Source organism: Bubalus kerabau, chromosome 15, assembly GCF_029407905.1.
Source record: "Bubalus kerabau isolate K-KA32 ecotype Philippines breed swamp buffalo chromosome 15, PCC_UOA_SB_1v2, whole genome shotgun sequence".
Classification (NCBI taxonomy): Eukaryota; Metazoa; Chordata; class Mammalia; order Artiodactyla; family Bovidae; genus Bubalus; species Bubalus kerabau.
In genome coordinates this window covers 27775715-27800870 of record NC_073638.1, presented here as the reverse complement: position 1 = coordinate 27800870, position 25156 = coordinate 27775715, and the positions used below count along the sequence as shown (strand labels likewise).

General features: G+C 40.0%; 1 protein-coding gene across 2 annotated transcripts in view; it reads right to left on the bottom strand.

Annotated features, from left to right (window-relative positions):
- Positions 1 to 24624, bottom strand: part of PAFAH1B2 (platelet activating factor acetylhydrolase 1b catalytic subunit 2) — a 28399-nt gene extending 3775 nt beyond the window's left edge. The window contains exons 1-5 of one of the 2 annotated variants that reach the window (XM_055548191.1): positions 24467 to 24624; positions 14329 to 14416; positions 5920 to 6009; positions 4888 to 5004; positions 3428 to 3550 (exon numbers count right to left, since the gene is read on the bottom strand). In XM_055548191.1, coding sequence (XP_055404166.1) covers positions 3428 to 3550; positions 4888 to 5004; positions 5920 to 6009; positions 14329 to 14409 — 411 coding nt within the window. In that variant the 5' untranslated portion in view covers positions 14410 to 14416; positions 24467 to 24624. Of the gene's footprint in view, positions 1 to 3427; positions 3551 to 4887; positions 5005 to 5919; positions 6010 to 14328; positions 14417 to 16891; positions 17012 to 24466 lie in introns of those variants that run through there. The other variant, XM_055548192.1, reaches the window with a different exon arrangement.
- Positions 24625 to 25156: the final 532 nt, after the last annotated feature.

Genomic DNA, 25156 nt, shown 5'->3' with positions numbered 1-25156 from the left:
CCGAGTCTCTCATCCCATAAACCTTGTCTATTTATTGTTAAATCACTCAGCTTTTACATCCTAAATATTTTTCTAATCCATTCTTTTTTTCTGACTATAAACAACATTGTTATCTATCACTACTCATCTCAATTAATGTAAAAATCTCCTGACTGACCATCCTCCCTTCAGTAGTATCTTCCCTTCAATTCATTCTCCAAACAGTCCACCATATAGCTAGAATATCTGGCTCAAACACACATCTATTCATCAATGCCACCTGACACCTCACTAGCACACATGTGAAACGGAGTTCGAACAAGTGCTGTCTTGATGAATCAGAGCCACGTACTACCTGGTGGTACGGAGAGAGATGGGGCAGGTACAAGATGGGTTTGGAATATCCTGAATGACAGAAAGTAAAGGAGCATCCCGCCACAGAATGATGGGGCACAGTCACAAGCATTCAGCAGCCAGGTAAAAGGGACTTCCAAATGGCCAAATCCAAGATAATTTGAGGTGTGCTCTAAGCATAAAACACGTACCAGATTTCAAATGTTTAGTATTCTCCCACCAAAATATATACATGAGGGAACTCTGCTCAATGTTATGTGGCAGCCTGGATGGAAGGCGAGTTTGGGGGAGAGTGGATACAAGGATATGTGTGGCTGAGTTTCTTCGGTGTTCACTGAAACTATCATACCATTGTTAATCGGCTTTACTCCAAGACAAAACAAAAAGTTCAAAACAATAAACAAAACAGAGATGTATCCAAAATATGTTTTTAACTTACCTGTTAATGATCTAATATATTTTTCAGCTAAATCAGGTGTCTGTCCTTCTCCTACAGTAAATAAAAGCTGGCTCTTATATGCCAAGAGAAGGTTTTATCATCTCAAACTAGAAATGGCCTTTACAGATAACTGATCCTATTACAAGATTGTCAGAAATCCCCAACCAACCCTTTAGCTGGTTTACAGCTCATGATGCCACAACAGCAAGTTGTTGTTATTTAGGCAAAAATGTTGCCACTTGTTTCTCCTACTCAGTTTGATAAGAGGTCTTATTTCATAAAAATGGGTTTTCTGTAGGCATTCTACCAAAAGAACAAGAAAAGTTTTATGCCCAAAGGAAGTACTTATTCATGTCTACTTTATATTATTTCAGCAAAACATTGGGCTTTTATTTTCAATTTGCTGTGTGACTGTACAGTTCCAAAAAGAGCTACAGAACTATGAATATGGTACACCAATATCTCCTTCTATCCCTGTTAAGCGCAAATGAGGTCAACCCTAAATCCTAGTTTATATGACAGTTAAAAGTGCAAGGTTTTGCATTTAACAGTTAACAAAGAAAAGCAGCCCTCACTGTTGGCACATCAAAGCTTGGCTGAGATATAATGAGTGACTAGGAAAGATGGTCAGCGACCAACAAACAAATATGCTCTTCTGACTTTCAGAGAATGTCACAGCAGTTAAAGCCATAAAAATGTTAAGCTGCAAAAGCAGAGCGCCACGCCTACTGGGACTGTCAAGCAAGGATGAAAAAAGTAATGTATGTTTTGCCGAACATTTTCCTTAATAAATATGTATCAAGGGTACACCATGTGATCTGTGATTTTTCTCTGTAGTAAGTGGTAATTGCTTATGTTACAGGAGACAAAAAATTACAATCCTAATTTCTTTACCATGTAACAACGATTTTAAATTCATTTCCTTTTCTAATTTGCATATTCACTTTCAAGCAATTCCAAATATACACTGTTTAGTATTCAGACTTCTTGATTAAATAATACTGTAAATTTTGTTTGCACACAGACTTTGTAATTGTCACATGATTAGTGCTATTACATTCAATGATGTGTAATCATTCTCCCATGGGGTTGATTATTTAGGTTACTTCCCATGTTTTAGTATTATAGATAACACCACTGTATATCAAACTCAGAAGCCTGGCTGAAACAAAGAATATTTAGGGAGGATTTATTTAGCAACATTCAGGCAACAAGTATGTCCTAAGCAAGTACAATGTACCAGCCACTATGCTTCAGAGATGGGACTCTTAACCATACTGTAATCCTTTCTGGAATAAGGCAGGATCTAAACAAGTAAGTTAATTAAATACCATGTAATAAAAAAAACAAGACCTGGCTCCCCAGAACTCTGCTATAATATCCAAACTCCTAACATGGGAACTGTGGCCTCTTTCTCTGGACTACCCCAGACCTGAACTTTATTCCATGATAACCTTCAATTCTTCTAGTACCCTCCTTCACTCACCCAACAAACACATACATGAAGAAGTCTTTGATCATTTCCTTCCTTTCTTCCTCCCTCTTCCTCCTCTCTTTCTTCTCTGTAATACTTTCTCTTCTTTCATTTCTCCATTTGTCTGGAGACCAATGAATTTTTTAAAACTAAACTCAGATGTCAACTTTTACGTATTTATCCTGCTATGTCCATCCACCAGCTCCCTGAGAGGGACTACGTCTTATTCATCTCTATATGCTCAGGACCTAGGAGAGTGCCTCGTACATAGTGATTCTCACACTTTTTTTGAACAAATGACTATCTTAATAACACTTATCTCATTAAAATACTGAATATATACCAGATTTCTCAAAAACATGTTCTTAGCTGGCTAAGAATGCCTACAGGTAAACTTTAACACTGAAATAGACAGCTGTTTACCCCTGAGATCATAAAGACAATGCTTTTAATTCTACGGAGGGTAGCATTTCCTGATGGGGTAAGGTTATGAAGTACCTATTTTCTTCCTGATGGAATCTCTGATAAAGAATTCAGAGATCCTGATAAATACACCACCTTTACTATATTAACAATGGAATAAAACAACAGATCTAGGCTAATTTAAACCCAGGTCTAATGAAAAGAGAATTCAGGGGACTTCCCTAGTGGTCCAGTGGCTAAGACTCCACGCTCCTGATGCAGGGGTCCTGGGTTTGATCCCTGGTGAGGAAATTAGATCCCACATGCTTGCAACTTAGCAAAAAAAAAGACCCCTCATGCTACAACAAAAATTGAAGATCCTAAATGCCATAACTAAGATTCCGTGCAATCAAATAAACAAACAGTAATAAGAAAAGAGAACTCAGGACTAGAAAAAATGTCATATGCATTTAAAAAATTATCAGAAGATCAGAAAACTTAAAGTTAAGGGAAGAAAAAAACTAAGTCTACCCTTAGGCAATAAAGAGGACTTATAATTCTAAATAAGGATGAGCAGAAAAAAGATAATCCCCACAGCTGATTCTAGGAAATGATGAGACCCATAAGACAATGGCACATATCAGACAAGAGCTTCTCAGGAGCATCATAAGCTGCTTCCAACTTAAAGATTCTCTATATTCATGAGTGACCCCATTTCTAAAGACACCTCACATTTACTTTAAGATACTGAGGTCTCCACCCACCCAAAGAACACATACCAATACAATGATTTTGGCCTGTGGCTGCCTTGTGTTGATAAGCTGTACGATGGCCTCAATTCCACCTGCTACTTCTTCTGCTGTATTTTCATGGTTGTTTGTTCCTACCCAGACAACGATGACCTGTAATTGAGGGAAGGAAGAAAAGACACTCAGGAATAAAGGAATGTCCACTAGTTAGTTGAAAATCTTATTTCAAAAATCAAAGAAGGAAAGATGAACTTCTCAAATGGTTAACTTCAACAGGGCAGGCCATCTTAAAACAGTAATGTAGAGCTCATATATATTAATATCAGGATAAATTCCAAACAAAGCAATACTTAAGTGGTAAAGTTGTGCTAGGAAGAGACAGGAAAACTTCTTTATCATTGTGGAATTGGTAGTTAATCTCTTAAAATCCAGAAACTATACCAAAAAAAAAACCAAAAACCATTTAATTGGACTCTAGTAGATGTAACCTTCTAGAAAAAATAAAAATAAAAGTACCCAAGGGAGGGTACTGGGTATAAATACACAGTTCTACTTAAGGTAAAGTCACTGGCATGGAGGCTGGTTATAGTTTTCTGAAGTTTTTCTGCTTTAACAAAAATTTTTACATGGTGACTATCATCTATAGACATACATCTTACCATGTAACCCAACAAAGTAATTTCCACCTAGCACAAAAAGAATATGCATGAGTTTTTCTATTAGGCAAAAAAAAAAACACTTTCTACTACAGCACCTGTTATCAGTGCCTCAGTTCTGTTCTCTTTTTGTTGTCTGGGGTTGGAAAAACTTATATGCAGCATGTCAGCTCAGGACATTGATAATTTGATAAGGCACTGGGTACATGTTTGTGCTGAACATTTGTTCACATCTGCTTCAAATTTCCTTTAGAAGAACTTGCAGGCCGTGATTACCAATCTATTTGTGTGTTAAGTGAATCCAAAATTACTTCCTCAAGTGAATCATAGCCCTGCTCCAGTGGCCCACCTCTGAGCACTTTCCTCCCCTTACTGCCTCGGGACCATCGAATAGCAAACCTCTTTAGCATCAAATCTCTTCCAACAGCACACGAAGATAATTATAACAATTTCAAGTATGAGCCACACAAGCAATACACTGATCCGTAATTAAGCATGTATTTGGAATGTTCTTAAACAATGATAAAATCATCTATTTTAAAAAGGCATGAAGCCAAGAACAACAATGAAATAATGGTTTAAAGAAGCAACTGAAAAAAAAATTTTAAACACTTTTTTTTATTTATTTGGCTGAGCCAGGTCTTAGTGTGGCATGTGGGATCTAGGGATCAAACTCATGCCCCTTGCATTGGGAGCATGAAATCTTAGCCACTGGACCACCAGGGAAGTCCCAGAAGAAATTTTTCTTAAAAACTACCAGTTTCTGACAATTTAACTCTCTGCAAAAGACTTAAGATTAAGGTGTTTTTTTTTTTAAAAAAAGCTTCATTTCACCTTAGGTTTAATATTCTCCAGTTCTCCATTCTTTAGTCTCCATAAAACATGTCTTGTTGTATCTCCCCCAATTCCAAAATTCAGTGCATGAAGTGGAGAAAAAAGCTCTCGCCATATCTAAAAAGAGAAAAATTCATTTATTTAAGCTAAAATTATTGGGAAATAAAATCCCTCAACTGCAATGTATTGTGAGGCATTTGAAATAACAGCTTCCTTTTTCTGTATTCAAATATTAACACCCCAAGTGGTATGCTCCCAACTGCTGAAAGCGCTCTGGAACTCAGCTCTCAGTGCAGCATTAGGCCTCAGCTCAGGACTTGAGTCACAACGCAGAGGTTGTGCACTTAATAGGTACCAACATTTATAATTATGCAGTCAACTCAATACATTCATCTTTCCCTTTATTAAATCACTTAAAAGAAATGAGGGGAAGTTGAAACATGAGATGAAAAAACTTAAGAGTGCTAACTGGAGAAGGAAATGGCAACCCACTCCAGTGTTCTTGCCTGGAGAATCCCAGGGACGGGGTGCCTGGTGGGCTGCCGTCTATGGGGTTGCACAGAGTCGGACATGACTGAAGCAACTTAGCAGCAGCAGCAAGAGTGCTAAACACAAAAAGAAACCTATCTTTTCTTTTAAATTTCCCTTGAGAGAATGCCTAAACAGATTCAAAAGTTCACCCCAAAAATACATAACATTTTAAAATGGTAAAACACAAATAATAAGAATTGAGAATCACAGCTAGGACAAAAATGGGCAAATACAAGCAAAGAAATAGTAAAATGCAAGTAAGAATTGAAAGTCATGACTAGGACAAATATAATGTGAGGCTTCTTGGAAGCCAATGGAAAAAGGGGAGTGTACTAATAAAAATGCTACATTTTCTGTCTCGTGCTTGATGGCACCAAGAATCCCATCAAGTAGGTCTGATTTCCCTTCTAACTCTGAATTAGAGCAGAATGGATGAAAGTCTGTTATTGATGGATGTGTTGCCATTAGCAGCCCAGGACCACCCGCGCCCCTTCACTTTACCTCATACTGCTGCATCAACTGTACCATGGAGTCCCCCACGAACAGGACATCCGGCTCTTTGTCTTTGCAGTCCAGGACAAATCTGTTGTGCTGGTGTGAAGAAGAAAGAACAATGAGAAGCTGGCATTTCTTTCCCTGTGAGACTTCTTGGCTTAGAACAGTTGTCCAACCAGTTACTCTGTTATTAAACATTCTCTTTGGTCTGTCCCTAAAGCTGATTCCTCTCAACTGCAATTAACTGTTGGGTCCTACCAAACTGATCATTCTCACGTGCTCAAGAAAATTGGAACGCTGCAGAAACCGGAACAGAAAAATGCATTCACATATATATATATATACACACACACACATATATATATATTTAAATAAAGCTTACCTTTTCCTCCAACTCTTATGAAGAACACTTAGACATATGAAAAGCTGAAGTAATACAATGACTACCTGTACACACTCCACCTACATTCAACATTTTCCCATATTTGCTTTATCTGTGTGTTTGGTGAATCATCTGAGGGTAAGCTGCCACACTCTGATTCTTCACCTTTAAATATTCCACATGCTAGGACTTCCCTGGTGGTCCAGTGGCTAAGAATCTGTGCTCCCAATGCAGGGGGTCCAGGTTCGATTTCTGTTCATGGAACTCGATTCCACAGGCTGCAACTAAGAGCTCACACGCCACCATGAAAGCTGAAGAACCCACACGCCACAACCAAGACCTGGCGCAGCTAGACACGTTAAAAAAAAACATATTTCACAAGCATCTCCTAAGCATAAGGGCAGTCTACTGTAAAGCCATAGAACTACTATCAATACACTCAAGAAAATGAACAATAATCCCACAACTAATATTCAATCTTTACAATGGTTCTAAGAATTGAATAAAGTATTTTATATGTATCTATTTTTAAAACTAGGATCCAATCAAAAGGCATGCATTTTATTTGAATTATTTTAATATGGTCTTTGAAAATGTCTGCTAACCTCTCAATGTGAGATGTTGGCAAACTAAGAATCAGGCTTTTTCAGTCTAATCCAAGTTTCTAGGCTGGGGTGACCTAGCCCAGGCATGCTTCTCTCTGCTCTTAAGGTAAAAAGATTTTATTCATTGATGTTAAACCAAAGGACACAGTTTAAGTTTTTATATTCATCCCCAAAACATATTAACACAATGTTTTAGCAGGTCTCTAACCCAGTTCTATAGAAAGGTCCAAATGCAGTTTCTTCTTCTCAAACGCTACATTCAATTATGCTTCCCCTAAGGTGGAGATGCTACTTAAGTGTTTCTGCTGGTAATACAAGTGGAGATGACACTGTGCTGAAACTGAGATATTCCACTCCGACTCGTGAAAATACAAAAACATTTCTGGAAATAATTTGACAATTAAGACATCTCTTCTTAATTTGACAGGATTTGGGATAGCTTTTTCTTTTTTCTTGTGTAAACAATTTTTTTTGCATATATGCTGCCAAAGCAAGCACTTTAGAGTGTTGTTTTTTTTTTGGCTGCGCAGTGCGGTGGGATCTTAGATCCCCAACCAGGGTTCAATCATTTTTAAAAAATTACTATTATTTCAACAGTGTTTTTAAACTTAAGGGATAAGATGAGCAAGAATAAAAGTTTAATTTCACTGAGTAGTGCTCTTTCACATCATGTCATCTCTCTGTGGGTACTCAGGTATCAACTACTTCTCAATACCAACAAAAACAGCTCACGTTTAAAGAACATCATGGAATTTAAGCTCTGCTGTTCTAATGGTTTCAGTCCTTTACATTTTCTTTTTAAACAGTTGCAATGAGCTTCGAAAAACAGAAAAGATCAAAGCAAAATACCTATAGCCCTACCATCTTAACCAGTACCTATTAATGTTTTGGGGTACCTTTTCTCATCCTTTTTTCACACATTCCCCATCCCTCCCCTGCCTTAAAATAGTTGAAACACATGCACATCTTCTTCTGGCAACACAGCTTTGGGGGCAGAAAAACCTATGTGCCAATTCCAGCTTAACTACTTTCGGATAAGCGACCTTAAGCAGGTACATAACCCAAGGCTTCCACATCTGCTGACAATTCTGTCTGAGTTGTAAAGAAGAGACTTCCATAAAAGAGACCCAGCTTTTTGCTAGCACCCAATAGGCACTCAATAAATAGGGCCATTATAATTGCATATAATATTATATTAAAAACATTTTTCTATGTGACTACATGATTTCCATAATCATAATTTAAAAAATTTTTATCTTATTTGGCCATTTACTTATTTGGCCAGGCCACACAGTTTGTGGGACTTTAGTTACTGATCAGGGATTTAATCCAGGGCCTTTGCAGTGAGAGCATGGAGTCCTAACCACTGAACTGCCAGGGAATTCCCTATAACCATACTTTCTAACACTACTTAATATCCTACTGATGCATCCAGTGAGACATACATTTTTTTAGCTCTTTTCCTAATGAAAATTTGCCAGGAACCTCCTATTCACTGAGATGAAGAAATTTACCTTTTTTTTTTTTACATGTTGTTAAGTTTTAGGTCAAAGGTTAACACTTTTATGGGTCTTAGAGATATTTCCAAATTCTTAACAAAATGGCTATTGGCTGTATCTGTACTGACTCCAGCGTGTGTGTATAAGAACTCATTTTACCATAGTCACACCTGTGCTGCTAAGTCGCTTCAGTCGTGTCCGACTCTGTGCGACCCCATAGACAGCAGCCCACCAGGCTCCCCCGTCCCTGGGGTTCTCCAGGCAAGAACACTGGAGTGGGTTGCCATTTCCTTCTCCAATGCAGGAAAATGAAAAGTGAAAAGTGAAGTCGCTCAGTCGTGTCCGACTCCTAGCAGCTCCTCCGTCCATGGGGTTTTCCAGGCAAGAGTACTGGAGTGGGGTGCTATCGCCTTCTCCGATAGTCACACCTGTACTGGTCATTAATATTTCCCTCTCCCTCCTTCTTCTTCTCCTCATTGTTTTAATCTGTACCTTTTGGAAACAAAAAGTTAAAGAGTTCTTGTCATGCTCATTGAGATATTTACCTGGTATATCTGAGGATACTTTTACTGATGCTACAACAAAAATATCAGTGTGTCATCTGCAATGCTTATTGCAAATACTTCTGTCTGCTGCTAAACCTTCTTTAGCTGGTTACTGTTTTGATATGATTTGCTATGAAATTTGTCTACAGTCAAGTCTTTTAGTATCATCCTGAAAAAAAATTTTTACTATGGAAAATGTCAAGCATACAGGAAAGCAGGACAATACAATGGATCTGCATATATCCATCACCAGTTACAGCAATCATCTAACTATGGGCATTATTAATTCAACATTTGAGCAACTACTGCCCCACCTCATTCTCAAGTTACTTTGAAGAAAACCAAGGATGGAGCACTTCATGTATAAAAATTTCAATATGTAACTCTTAAAAGATTTAAAAAATTTACTACCAAAAAACCAGTTCTCCTCTTCTAAAATTAATAGCAACTCTTTAATATCAACAAATAACTAAGTGTTCAAACTCAATGTTACAAAACTTTATGTTTTTTAAAATCAGGATCCAGACAATTTGTCTCTTAAAATCCCTTTAGAATGGGAGAAAATAATAGCAAATGAAGCAACTGACAAACTAATCTCAAAAATATACAAGCAACTCCTACAGCTCAATTCCAGAAAAATAAACAACCCAATCAAAAAATGGGCCAAAGAACTAAATAGACATTTCTCCAAAGAAGACATACAGATGGATAACAAACACATGAAAAGATGCTCAACATCACTCATTATCAGAGAAATGCGATTCAAAACCACTATGAGGTACCATTTCACGCCAGTCAGAATGGCTGCGATCCAAAAGTCTACAAGCAATAAATGCTGGAGAGGGTGTGGAGAAAAGGGAACCCTCTTACACTGTTGGTGGGAATGCAAACTAGTACAGCCACTATGGAGAACAGTGTGGAGATTGCTTAAAAAACTAGATAGAACTGCCTTATGACCCAGCAATCCCACTGCTGGGCATACACACTGAGGAAACCAGAATTGAAAGAGACACGTGTACCCCAATGTTCATCGCAGCACTGTTTATAATAGCCAGGACTTGGAAGCAACCTAGATGTCCATCAGCAGATGAATGGATAAGAAAGCTGTGGTACATATACACAATGGAGTATTACTCAGCCATTAGAAAGAATACATTTGAATCAGTTCTAATGAGCAGATGAAACTGGAGCCTATTATACAGAGTGAAGTAAGACAGAAAGAAAAACACCAATACAGTATACTAACGCATATGCATGGAATTTAGAAAGATGGTAACGATAACCCTGTATGCGAAACAGCAAAAGAGACACAGATGTATAGAACAGTCTTTTGGACTCTGTGGGAGAGGGAGAAGGTGGGATGATTTGGGAGAATGGCATTGAAATATGTATAATATCATATAAGAAACGAATCGCCAGTCCAGGTTCAATGCAGGATACAGGATGCTTGGGGCTGGTGCACTGGGATGACCCAGAGGGATGGTACAGGGAGGGAGGTGGGTTCAGGATGGGGAACACATGTACACCCATGGCGGATTCATGCTGAAGTACGGCAAAACCAATACAATATTGTAATTAGCCTCCAATTAAAATAAATTTAAATTTAAAAAAAAAATCCCTTTTAATGTACAGGTTCCATCTTCCTCAGTCACCACCTTCCAAACTTATTTTTTAAGGACTATGACTGTCTGGACTCTGTTGACTGCATTCCTGTGGTGCTGGAGGACATGTTCACTGGTTCCAGCTACTTCTTCATATGTAGTACTTAAGTCTAGATTAGGGATGGACAGTTTGGCAATACTCCATGAGTATCACTTTAATACTTGTCTTAATCATGATTGTTTTTTTAATGTTTTGTTTTGAAATAATTTTAGATCTACAGAAGATTTGCAATGATTGTACAGTATTTGTACATATGCATGGTACATCTGTCAAACATAAGACCTTTACATTAGGGAATACTAGCAACCAAAATAAACTGCACTCACATCTCACTAATTTCTCCACTAATGCCCATTTCCTGAGTCAATCTGGGATATTACGCTGTATTTAATCTCATATCTCTTTTAGTCTATTCCAACATGGGACAGTCTCTTGATTTTTCCTTTTCTTTCATAACCTCAACACATTCAGCTGTGCTCGGGTGTTCTGCAGATGGTCCTTCAACTTGGGTCTGATGTCTTCCCATGAACAGACTGAGGTTATGGATTTTGGGGGAATACGATGACAGAGGTAATGTGCCCCTCTTTATCGTATCAGTGGGTACATGATACCAACATGACCTACTACTGGTGATGTTAACACTGATCACTTAGGTAAGGTGGTGTTTGCCAGTTTTCTCCACTACCAAGTCACTATTTTCTGTTCCACACTCTGTTAGAAGCAAAACACTAAATTCAGCACCAGTTCCTAGAGGGAAGGCTATCAAAAAATGTGCAGTCATATGTTAAAGCTACCAAAGTAATTTACAAGGAGATACTAAGCAAATATATTGTTTCTCCTTAAAGCTGTGTTCACAAATGTTAGTATTCCTCAATGGATCTTGCCTACAGTACTGCAGTGTCCTATCCATGGTTTTCTTTTTCCTCCTTCCTTCTATATTTATTTATTCTGTAAAGAAGATTTTGCCCTCCTCTCCTATTTATTCATCCATTCATTTATTTACAGGGAATGGATTAATGAATACTTATTCTTAGTTATAAACCAATATTATCAATTATTATTTTGCTCAAACTGTTCAGCATTGCACTTTGGGCGCTCTTTAAGGTCTGCTCCAGGTGGTCAAAGTTAATGTCATCAATGAGGGAAACCAATACTGTGTGTGTTCCATGTGCTGCACTGGGGACCCATCACTTCAGTGGTATTTCTACTGGCCATCTTTTTTTTTTTTTTCCTTCCCCCTTCCCTTTTCTTTCTTGAGCAGTTCCTTGTTTTCTTTCACTGTAAGATGTTCCAGGCCCATCTTTTTATTTTCTTTGCTTCGGCTATAAAATCAACAATTTCTCCAAAGAGCCCTGGTTCCTTTCGCTGGAGAACTGTATTTAAAAGCCAAGATCTAGGTGCACAATATATTTTAATACAAATTAGTCCTTCCATATTATACAAGCTTTTTTTAAAAAATTAAAGTCATGTTCTTCTTTCATTTGACTATCTTTTTTCCCAGTCAGTGCTAATTATTTAACGTCTCCTAAATTTATGCCAGCTATACACACACACACAAATAAATCTAGCTTTATTACTACTTTTCAGTAAACTTATAAATGACCTAAGTGCCCATCAATGAGAAAATGAATAACCCACTGCGGTATTTTCACATAAAGCAACAAAATACTAAAGAGGAAAAAAAAAATGAATCAACTATAGCTATACTTTTAACCTGTATGATATACTGCAGAAAAAACACATTCAGAAAGATGCTGAAAAATAAGTAGGAAGATACTATTTACATAGTTTAAAAACATGCAAAAATACTAAATACACTGTTTAGAGATTATATATGTAGTATTTAAATACATGAAAAAAATTTAGGATACTGGGGAGGTAAGAAAGAGAAAGAAATGTGATCAATGACACAATTCTTTCAGCAATGCTGTATTTTTTTAGAGCGAGAAGCAAACACACAGATGCTCAAAATATTTCATAATACGTATGTATTTATTTGGCTAAAATGGGTCTTAGTTGCAGCATGTGGGATCTAGTTCCCTGACCAGGGATCAAACCTAAGCCCCGTGCTTTGGGAGCACAAAGTCTTAACTACTGGTCCACCAGGGAAGTCCCCATAATACTTTCTGAAAGATATAAACAAATGAGAAAGATTAAGAAAGAATAACCAAGTAATTGATCCATAGGGGAACACTCAAAATAAAAAACTACCACTCAAAATATAATAGCTAAAGGCTGATTTTTAAGCCCAAGAAGACAAAAATAGAAAGAGAATACAACTATGAAGAGTACAAAAAGAATCATGAAATACTTAAACAGGAAACTTTGGAGACTTCAAATCATATAGAACTTGTTAGTTCAAAAGGTAGTACGGTTCAAAGATAAAGGGTAAATATATTTAAGTGATAACACTTTATTAAAGGTAAGCTACAAATACTGATTTAAAAAAAGGGTGCTAAAAAAAACCCAGTGGGGCAAAAAAAAAAGGGGGGAAAAAACCCCAAAAACAAAATAATAGGACATATTAAGAAGGCAACGGCACCAGAGACTGAAGGGATTCCCACTTGCTAAACCTGGGACAACCTGACTTTCAAAATTACAGTGGATTATAACCCACTTGAATAAAGTAAGAACCTGCAAATCTATATTATAACAAATTAGGACTGGTTTAGGGCAACACTATCTTAACCAAGTGATCGAAATTAGTATCACCAATGAGACAAACCAACGTCAAAATGCCTTCTATGTGATGCACGGAAGGCATTACTTCCTTGATATTCCTGCCAAAAATGTATAATCCGAACCCTGATTACGAGAAAAGACGACAAACTCAAACTGAGGGACACACCACAAAATAAACAGCTTATACAAATGGTCAAGTCACAAAAAACAAAGGCTAAGAATCTTTCTGATTAAAGGAGAATAAAGAGATATATGACAAGCAAACACAATGTGTGATCCAAGACTGGGAAGAAAACTGATATGAACAACAGACAACGGAAGAAATCTGAATATGGTCTTTGCATTAGGTAACAGTATGGTGGTTTAGCTGCCAAGTTGTGTCCGACTCCTACAACCCCATGGCCTGTAGCCCGCCGGGCTCGTCTGTCCATGGGTCTCCAGGAAGAACACTGGTGGGCTGCCATTCCCTCCTCCAGGGCTAACAGTCTACTGTCAGTGTAAAACTTCCTGATTTTAATAACTATACTGCAGTTATGTGAGACAATATTCTCTTTCTTAGAAAACACTCAAATATTTAAGGGTAAAGGAGCATCATGAAGACTGCAACATAGTTTCAAATGATTTGGAAAAAACAGTAAGTTGGTAAATAGTATAAACGGATACAGACAGAATAATTATGCAGATACAGCAAAATGTTTACTAACAAGTGGCAAATCTAGATGAAGGATATAGGAAGTTCTTTCTAAACTGTTTGTAATACTTGTTGCATACTTATGAACTTACTTTGAAATTTAAAAAAGCTTAAAAAAAATAGAAACCTCGCTATCTACTAAAATTAACAAAGGGCAATGACCATGCTTTAAAATATTCCTCAGTTCCAACATCAGATGGTGATTAGAATGACATCTCTAACATAAAATTTTTATTTACAGTAATTAGTTCTTGTTGGCCATTAAAAACACCCTTTTGTAGCTTTGGTCAAGACTATAAAAACTGAAGAGATTCATCTATGTGAATAATAACACGTGCACCTCCTTTACCTGAGACATCCATCTGTCGTCTCCTTGAATATCTTCTGCTGCATGTGGAATGGCTGCTGGGTTTGAGTCTCCTTGGCTCATTCTACACCTGAGGGAAAAAAGGTCTATGTCATGTTTTGTTCACTGACAGGAATGTCTGTTACCGCTTTCTTAAATATTACATGTCAGGCTTTAAATAAGAATAAGAATTAAGTAAATTTCATTGTGGTTTTGCCTAGGAATGATGCAACTGGAGTTTATTTTCAGCAGATGGGTTCCAGGACATGACTGCACAAGTTCCATAAATATTCCAGCACTATTAGACTTCCAGACAGGTTTGAATACCATTCAGGAACAGTGCATTACATTTTAAAAGTCTGCTCCAAGTATATACCTTACACTTATACATTCACTTTTCATGAATACATGTTATTGTAACAACCAAATGACAAGGAGCTAAACTCGTACAGTTCAAAGATATCTTACATAAATATATTAGATATCTATATTATTACAGATATATAATTACATATCTGTATCAGTTCAGTTCAGTCGCTCAGTCGTGTGCGACTCTTTGCGACCCCATGAACTGTGGCACGCCAGGCCTCCCTGTCCATCACCGACTCCCGGAGTTCACCCAAACCCATGTCTATTGAATCGGTGATGCCATCCAACCATCTCATCTTCTGTCGTCCCCTTCTCCTCCTGCCCTCAATCTTTCCCAGCATCAGGGTCTTTTCAAATGAGTCAGCTCTTCACAAACAGGTGGCCAAAGTATTGGAGTTTCAGCTTCAACATCAGTCCTTCCAATGAACACCCAGGACTGATCTCCTTTAGGATGGACTGGCTGGATCTCCTTGCAGTCCAAGGGACTCTCAAGAGTCTTCTCCAACACCACAGTTCAAAAGCATCAATTCTTCGGCACTCAGCTTTCTTTATAAGACCAACCCTCACATCCATACATGACCACTGGAAAAACCATAGCCTTGACTAGACGGACCTTTGTTGACAAAGCAATGCCTCTTTGCTTTTTAATATGCTATCTAGGTTGGTCATAACTTTCCATCCAAGGAGTAAGCGTCTTTTAATTTTATGGCTGTAATCACCATCTGCAGTGATTTTGGAGCCCAGAAAAATAAAGACAGCCACTGTTTCCCCATCTATTTGCCATGAAGTGATGGGAACGGATGCCATGATCTTCGTTTTCTGAATGTTGAGCTTTAAGCCAACTTTTTCACTCTCCTCTTTCACTTTCATCAAGAGGCCATTTAGTTCTTTTTCACTTTCTGCCATAGGGTGGTGTCATCTGCATATCGAGGTTATTGATATTTCTCCCGGCAATCTTGATTCCAGCTTGTGCTTCTTCCAGCCCAGTGTTTCTCATGATGTACTCTGCAGATAAGTTAAATAAGCAGGGTGACAATATACAGCCTTGACGTACTCCTTTTCCTATTTGGAACCAGTCTGTTGTTCCATGTCCAGTTCTAACTCTTGCTTCCTGACCTGCATACAGGTTTCTCAAGAGGCAGGTCAGGTGGTCTGGTATTCTCATCTCTTTAAATTCCACAGTTTATTGTGATCCACACAAAGGCTTTGGCATAGTCAATAAAGCAGAAATAGATGTTTTTCTGGAACTTTCTTGCTTTTTCGATGATCCAGCAGATGTTGGCAATTTGATCTCTGGTTCCTCTGCCTTTTCTAAAACCAGCTTGAATATCTGGAAGTTCATGGTTCACGTATTACTGAAGGCTGGCTTGGAGAACTTTGAGCATTACTTTACTAGCGTGTGAGATGAGTGCAATTGTGTGGTAGTTTGAGCATTCTTTGGCACTGCTTTTCTTTGGGATTGGAATGAAAATTGACCCTTTCCAGTCCTGTGGCCACTGCTGAGTTTTCCAAATTTGCTGGCATATTGAGTGCAGCACTTTCACAGCATCATCTTCTAGAATCTGAAATAGCTCAATTGGAATTCCATCACCTCAACTAGTTTTGTTCATAGTGATGCTTCCTAAGGCCCACTTGACTTCACATTCCAGGATGTCTGGCTCTAGGTGAGTCATCACACCATCGTGATTATCTAGGTCGTGAAGATCTTTTTTGTACAGTTCTTCTGTGTATTTTTGCCACCTCTTCTTAATATCTTCTCCTTCTGTTAGGTCCTTACCATTTCTGTCCTTTATTGAGCCCATCTTTGCATGAAATGTTCCCCTGGTATCTCTAATTTTCTTGAAGAGAACTCTAGTCTTTCCCATTCTGTTGTTTGCCTCTATTTCTTTGCATTGATCACTGAGGAAGGCTTTCTTATCTCTCCTTGCTATTCTTTGGAACTCTGCATTCAGATGGGTATATCTTTCCTTTTCTCCTTTGCTTTTCACTTCTCTTCTTTTCTCAGCTATTTGTAAGGCCTCCTCGGACAGCCATTTTGCATTTCTTTTTCTTGGGGATGGCCCTGTTTCCTATCTCCTGTACAATGTCACGAACCTCCGTCCATAGTTCATCAGGCACTCAATCTATCAGATCTAGTCCCTTAAATCTATTTCTCACTTCCACTGTATAGTCATAAAGGATTTGATTTCGGTCATACCTGAATGGTCTAGTGGTTCTCCCCACTTTCTTCAATTTCAGTTTGAAGTTGGCAATAAGGAGTTCATGATCTGAGCCACAGTCAGCTCCCGGTCTTGTTTTTGCTGACTGTATAGAGCTTCTCCATCTTTGGCTGCAAAGAATATAATCAATCTGATTTTGGTGTTGACCATCTGGTGATGTCCATGTGTAGAGTCTTCTCTTGTGTTGTTGGAAGAGGGTGTTTGCTATGACCAGTGAGTTCTCTTGGCAGAACTCTATTAGCCTTTGCCCTGCTTCATTCCGTATTCCAAGGCCAAATTTGCCTGTTACTCCAGGTGTTTGTTGACTTCCTACTTTTGCATTCCAGCCCCTATAATGAAAAGGATATCTTTTTTGGGTGTTAGTTCTAGACAGTCTTGTAGGTCTTCATAAAACCATTCAAATTCAGCTTCTTCAGCGTTACTGGTCGGGGCATAGACTTGGATTACCGTGATACTGAATGGTTTGCCTTGGAAACAAACAGATCATTCTGTTGTTTTTGAGACTGCATCCAACTACTGCATTTCGGAACCTTTTGTTGACCATGATGGCTACTCCATTTCTTCTAAAGGATTCCTGCCCACAGTAGTAGATATAATGGTCATCTGAGTTAAATTCACTCAGTCCAGTCCATCTTAGTTCAATGATTCCTAGAATGTTGATGTTCACTCTTGCCATCTCCTGTTTGACCACTTCCAATTTGCCTTGATTCATGGACCTAACATTTCAGGTTCCTATGCAATATTGCTCTTTACAGCATCGAACTTTGCTTCTATCACCAGTCACATCCACAACTGGGTGTTGTTTTTGCTTTGGCTCCATCCCTTCATTCTTTCTGGAGTTATTTCTCCACTGATCTCCAGTAGCATATTGGGCACCTACTGACATGAGGAGTTCCTCTTTCAGTATCCTATCTTTTTGCCTTTTCATACTGTTCATGGGGCTCTCAAGGCAAGAATACTGAAGCGGTTTGCCATTCCCTTCTCCAGTGGACCACATATCTATATAATAATATATATATTAGATATTTTCTAGATATCTATATTAGAGAACTAGAGTCATACACTTAAGAATTAATACAGCAATGATTAGAATCCACTGATTACTAAACAGATTGTAATATACTATACTATATAATCTATAGTACAGTATATACCTGTACTACAGATTATAATAAAATTAGTTGTGGGCTTTGGCACTGATTTTTGACAAATGTTTACTAGGTACTTTTATTTTTGACAGGTCTCCACTGATAAAATGTGATTAACAATGAGCCTAAATATGGCATCTGATAGTAGAGGAGACCCTGGAGAAGGGCGTGGCAACCCACTTCAGTGTTCTTGCCTGGTGAATCCCACGGACCCAGGAACCTGGCGGGTTACAGTCCATACTGAAGCGACTTAGCACCACACAGCACAGTGCAGAAGAACGAATAAGTGAAATTTAGAAAAATTAGAAATGCTACTCTTCAAGAAAGACAAATAAGAAACCAGATTGTTTTCAACCAACTCTGGAGAATATATAATACATACACATTAGGCTCAAGAGGGCTCTGGGCAAATGCAAAGGATGATGAAAGAGAAAAGGCTGGGTTTTGTGGCTTACAGAAAAAGAGGCCATACTCTCCATTTCCTTCCTTTGCATCCTCAAATAAAACTAAACTGTCTCAGAAAGAGGACTGAGTTACAGCTTTTCAGTAAGTATTCCCTGAGTTAATAAAATGCCTTGGATTGCCAAGGTAGCAGCTTTTGAGGATCAGAAAGTAACAAGCCCTAAACATAAAAACAAACTTTCATTCATAAAAAAGAAATTACAACAAAACAATTTTAACACTAATTATGCAACCAAACTCGCTCAGCTCTAAATGACCCTAGCTCTAAAAACAACTGGGCTCAGGATTTAGCCCATATCTGACTAAATATGTGAAATATTATTCACAATCTGTATTTCTTCAGACTACTAAACTATGCAACTATTGAAAACAACAGAAAGACTAGTATCAATGCTACGCTTTCTACATACCACCTGCAATCCTCACGAAAGTACTGCAAGATGAAGAAAATGAGGATCAGATAATTTAGGTAATTTGTGCAGTAAGTAACTGAAAAGAGGTTTGCCTGACCCCAATTACATCATATCTGGCCCACTGATCAAAAACCAGTTCATGCTGACTCCCTAAAGGGAACCTATATCATTTCAAAAATAAGGAAGAACTACAAGATGAACCTGTATAGATTTAATAAGACTATGATATCTGTTTGGGGGTTTCATTGTCTAAGAAAAGTATGGAAAAATTAAAATACATTAAAAAAAAGATTACAAAGTTAAAACAAACAGCTATATAAAAATGTTTATTTTTGAGGTTCTCCTTCTGTTTTTAACCAATAAAACATTTTAAACCTTCCATATTCATTTCTTGGGGGGGGGGGTCTACATTCAATTCTTGATTTAAGTTTGGCTATTCAAGTGAAATCTGATATGGCACTTAATAATTGTTTTAATTTTAAAAGTAACTTTCTTTCCTGCTAGTCAAAAAGCCCTACTTCTCTTGAGACTGACAAGGAGCAATCTCATTTTCTAGATTTCAAAATTGGATACCGAGGACTTCCCTAGTGGTACAGTGGATAAGCATCTGCCTGCTAATGCAGGGGACACAGGTTCGAGCCCTGGCTCACAAAGATTCCAAATGCTTCGGAGCAACTAAGCCCATGCACCACAACTACTGGAGTCTGAGCACTCTAGGGCCCATGGGCCGCAGCTACTGAGCCTGTGTGTTTAGAGCCTGTGCTCCATACAGAAGCCCATGCACTGCAACAAAGAGGAGCCCCGCAGCTAGAGAAACCTGCACGCAGCAATGAAGACCAAGTGCAACCAAAATTAAATAAGTTAAAAAAAGTAGATATGTATTTATTCTTTAAATACAACGTAAAGAAATATATAGCAACAAAACAGCTCCATTTTCCACTCACTAACGGAAAAAATCTATTGCCCAGCTTTTAATATAACACCCAACTATTTCTCATTTATTTCCCCTCCTGGATGGAGCATGTTAGGTGTTTCTGACGCAAAACTTAACTGACACAGGGTTAACTGAGAGATCACTACTAAAATGGAGAAAAATAATTTGTTCTACTTGAATGGGAAAGACTAGAGATCTCTTCAAGAAAACTGGAGATACCAGGGGAACATTTCATGCAAAGATAGGCACGATAAAGGACAGAAACAGTAAGGACCCAACAGAAGCAGAAGATATTAAGATGTGGCAAGAATACACAGAACTATACAAAAAAGGTCTTAATGACTCAGATAACCACAAAGGTTTGGCCACTAACCTAGAGCCAAATATCCTGGAATGTGAAGTCAATTGGGCCTTAGGAAGCATTACTTTGAACAAAGCTAGTGGAGGTGATGGAATTCCAACTGAGCTATTTCAAATCCTAAAAGACGATGCTGTGAAAGAGCTGCATTCAATATGCCAGCAAATCTGGAAAACTCAGCAATGGCCACAGGACTGGAAAAGGTCAGTTTTCATTCCAATCCCAAAGAAAGGAAATGCCAAAGAATGTTCAAACTACCATACAATTGTGCTCATTTCACACTCTACCAAGGTAATGATCAAAATCCTTCAAGTTAGGCTTCAACAGCACGTGAACTGAGAACTTCCAGATGCACAAGCTGGATTTAGAAAAGGCAGAGGAACCAGAGATCAAATTGCCAACATTTGTTTGGATATTAGAAAAACCAAGAGAATTCCAGAAAAACATCTACTTCTGCTTCAATGACTATGCTAAAGCCTTTAACTGTGTGGATCACAACAAACTGGAAAAGTCTAAAGAGATGGGAATACCAGACTACCTTACCTGTCTGCTGAGACATCTATATGCAGGTCAAGAAGCAACAGTGAGAACAGGAAGTGCAACAATGGGACTGATTCAAAATTGGGAAAGGAGTATATCAAGGCTATATATTATCATCCTGCTTATTTAACTTATATGCCAAGTACATCACGTGAAATGTCAGGCTGGATGAATCACAAGCTGGAATCAAGGTTGCCCGGACAAGTATCAACAACCTCAGATATTCAGATGATACCACCCTTATGGTAGAAAGTGAAGAAAGAACCAAAGAGCCTCTTGATGAAAGTGAAAGAGGAGAGTGAAAAAACTGGCTTGAATCTCAACATTCAAAAAACTAAGATCATGGCATCCAGTCCCATCACTCATGTCAAACAGATGGGAAAAAAAATGGAAACAGTGATGACAGACTTTATTTTCTTGGGTGCCAAAATCACTGTGGACAGTGACTGCAGCCAGGAAATTAAAAGATACTTGCTTCTTGAAAGAAAAGCTATGACAAACCTAGATAGTGTGTTAAAAAGCAGAGGCATCACTTTGCCAACAAAGGTCCAACTACTGGTTTTTCCAGTAGTCATGTATGGATGTGAGAGTTGGACCATAAAGAAGGTTGAGTGCGGAAGAATCGATGCTTTTGAATTGTGGTGCTGTAGAAGACTCGAGAGTCTTTCGGACTGCAAGGAGGTCAAACCAGTCAATCCTAAGGGAAATTAACCCTGAATATTCACTGGAGGGACGGACACTGAAGCTCCAATACTTTGGTCACCTTTTGTGAAGAGCCGATTCACTGGAAAAGACCCTGATGCTGGGAAAGACTGAGGACAAGAGGAGAAAGGGGTGGCAGAGGCTGAGATGGTTAGACAGTATCACAGCTTCAACCGACTTGAGTTCGAGCAAACTCTGGGAGATAATAAAGGACAGGAAATCTTGGAGTGCTGCAGGTTCACGGGGATGCAGTCAGACACAATTTAGCAACTGAACAAGAGCAAACACTCTATGATTACACCATTGAAACCATTTTCCTAGGGATCATTAAAGAAACAAGGATGACGAACTGTGCATATGAGGTGCCTCCCTAATAAAACATATCCAAATACATCCCTCATCACTTAAAAACACAATGCAGGCACTTCACCTACATTTCAGTTCTTGGGATACCATTTTCAGATCTTGTTAAGAACCTAAGAAGAATTTTTTTGACAAACCAGAAGCTGTCTCAAGGAAAGAAGCCAAGGAGAAATTTAAAAACCATCGTATCAGACATAGTTGAAAGAAATAGGTACGCTTATAATCTGTAGAAAAACTGGTTGGGGAAGAGGAGATCACAAGACAAATGGCTGTCAAAGTACTTGAAGATTACTAGGAAGGGACTTAAGGCTTATTCTACAGTGTCTCCAAATGGGAAGACAAGGTCAGTGGATATCATGTACAGAGAGACAAATTTCTCACACACAGAACTGCAAATGACATCATCTGTCTCTCAAAGCAGATTCCTCCAAAGGCAACGCAGAGATGAGGTGAACATCTATTAGAAAAGCATAAAAAGAACTAAAGCATATGAGTAAAGATTGGCCCAGATTAGTGGGGTTCCAGCATTTTTTTAATGTTTTAGAAACTTTTTGAAATGCTCCTTGATATATGTATAGTTATAAATCAGTTGTGAATTGCTGTTAACCTGTGTATTAAATATTACTAAAGGTAATAAAAACTTCATTCCTAAAAAATGCATGTAGAAAGAGGTTCTAAATTTTTTCCTATAGTTAATGGATCACCTTATGCAACCCCGGGCAGTGCATGGAAGTATTCTGAAAGCTGTAATTAGTAACAACAGGAAAAAACACCACCAGAGAGGGATCTGACTCCCATCTCACCTCACTGATTCGTAATTAACTGCCCTCATGCAGCAAGCCATTAGCTTCTGCGATCACAAACAGCAAGTTCAGTTACAAAAGCCCAGCAGAATGGAGATAAAGGTCCAAGGAAATTAACTTATCAGTAGACTCTATTCCAGGCAAACTTTAACTGTCCATTAAAATGAATTCTCTGGGAAGATGAGACTTGCACAGCATTTCCCAATTTTCCGTCTTCTCTACTTAACTCAGACTATGAAAATACAGTACCAGAATTTCCAAATGCTTGTACCAGAGTGGCATAGTGTGTCTAGTTCCAACAACAAAGAATTATAAACCCTCAAGCTGAGCTGGATGCTTCTTGAGTCAGGAAACAGATGGAGAGGGAAAGTCGCACTAAGAATTAAAAAGACTTAGAATGTTTCCACTCTGACCTAAGACTCCTCATTTTCAGAGAGCGCTGGCAGGCTTTCTCTAAAGGAGAAGAAAGGCCTCATCCGGAGTACCCTGCCTCAGTGGACTGGTGGATGGGTCCCCGGGTTTCAGCACATCCATAATTTATTATCAAATGCCCAAGCCAACACATTAAAGCAAGACGATTTCATACTCCTTCCCTGCTCCCCCACAAGGAGGCCACCTTTATATCAGAACAATGTGCCCAGGAGAAGAATCTAAAGACACAAGGCATATCCTAGGCAAGGCATATTGGAATGCTTAGGGGGACAATACCCATGTTCTCTCCACACCTTTAGCACTTCCCCCACATCACCCCCCCTCCCCCATCATACCCCTCATTTAAGGCTGAACGAAATGAGAGCTCTTGGTGGGTCCCCGCGGTCTTCCCTTCCTCCGTGGGTAAGCTCTAAAAAGAGGCCGAAGCTTCATGTGTTTGGTTCTAAATGTTTGTATACACATTATGAAAAGCAACGCTGGCTTGGGAGTCATGGAAAGCAAAACAGTGAGTCACTGTGCAACGGGTACATCACAAACCTGAAGGCCAGAAGATCCTGATCTGGTACATGGACCCGGACCAGATAAAAAGCATCTAAGAAAACCTGTCCACCAATAGGTTTACCTAAGTTGGTTGACCTTGGGCAAATCACCAGCCTCGCTGGGCCTCATCTTTAAAATGAGGTGATGATGGACTGGACAGCCCTCTAAGAAATAAGCTCTTCTGAGTCGTGGCAGTCTATTTTTGAATATATTAAAGGAGGCAACGAGGAAGTTTCTGCACAGTTGAAAATTTTCAAAAAAAGGTCTGGGGGAAAAAAAGTGGTCCGTCTAAAAGCAAGAGCGACTGGTCTGGGTCCGCGCCAATGGCCTCTCAAGACAGAGGAAAGGGGAGAAAAGGGTCAGAGATTCAACCTCGGAGACAGAGGGAAAGGCTGCGGCCGAGACGCTGGGGCAGAAATGTGGCTGGAAACGGGGCAGGCGGCGGCGAGCCCGGGGGGCGGCGGAGGACGCAGGGCGGCCTCCTCCGGGGGGCCGCTCAGGGCCGGGCCGGGCGGCGCGCCCCGCCACGGGGCTCGGCCGCGGGAAGCGGCGGGGAGGCGGGGCGGCCGAGGAAGCGGCAGGCCTGGGGGTGGGGCGCTGGGGCAGGGCTCCGATGAGCGCGGCGAGCGGTCCGGAGGCCCGGTGGCCGGGGCGGGCGAACCGCCGCCGGGCCCGCCGAGACTGCGCGTGCGCGCGAGGGCCCCCCGAGGGTCGCGGGCGGAGGGGGAGGCGCGGGGGGAGGGGCCCGGGGGGTGGGGGAGGGGACGCGAGGTCGGGGCCTCGCACAATAACAAACCGCAGCCCTTTCCGACCCCCGCCTCTCAGCCGCCCGTTTCCCGCGCCTCGAGATGCACTCACTCAGGCACAGGGTCCGTGCGGGCCCCCAGCGGCTGCGGCGTCGGCGGGTGGCGCGTCTGTCGCTCGCTCAGTCCCGGCGGCCCCGCTCCGGCGCGTCCCTCCTCCGGCCCCAGCACCCGCTGCAGCGCCCCCACTTCCGGTTCCCCTGCCACTCAGGCAAATGGCTTCCGGAAGTCCCGCCCTATCCTGCCCGGCCTTTGCTTGCTTCTGCTAGCTCTCCCTTTCTGCGGGCGCTTGGTGCTAGCCCCCAGGTGTCCTGCGGGGCCCTTTCGAGTTCTCTGCTTTGTTCTCTGCCCTGCCCTTGTTTTGCATGTAGTCTGCGCGACTTGGGCCTCTATCTTTCCTTCCGCTGCATCCCTCAATCCTGCGTTCATATCACCGCAGCGTGGAGATGGCATTCAGGACAATGTGTGGTGACCTCACGCTGACGCCATTCCCTTCCCACCCCGCCAACCTGGCTTCCTTCTCCACCCCGTGGAATAAACCAGATTGCTGCCAGAGGGAGGGGAATAGGGCCCCGAGGTTAATGAGGCAGTGCCTCACATTCATGGGTGGAATTTCTGTTTCTGTGATGAATGTACGGATTTTGGATGACCGCCTCTTAAACTAATACCATAGCAGGGGTATGGAGAGCCAGAGTCTTTTTCTTTTAGAGATCCATCCAGTTTCAGGGAAGACGTGTGTGTTTGT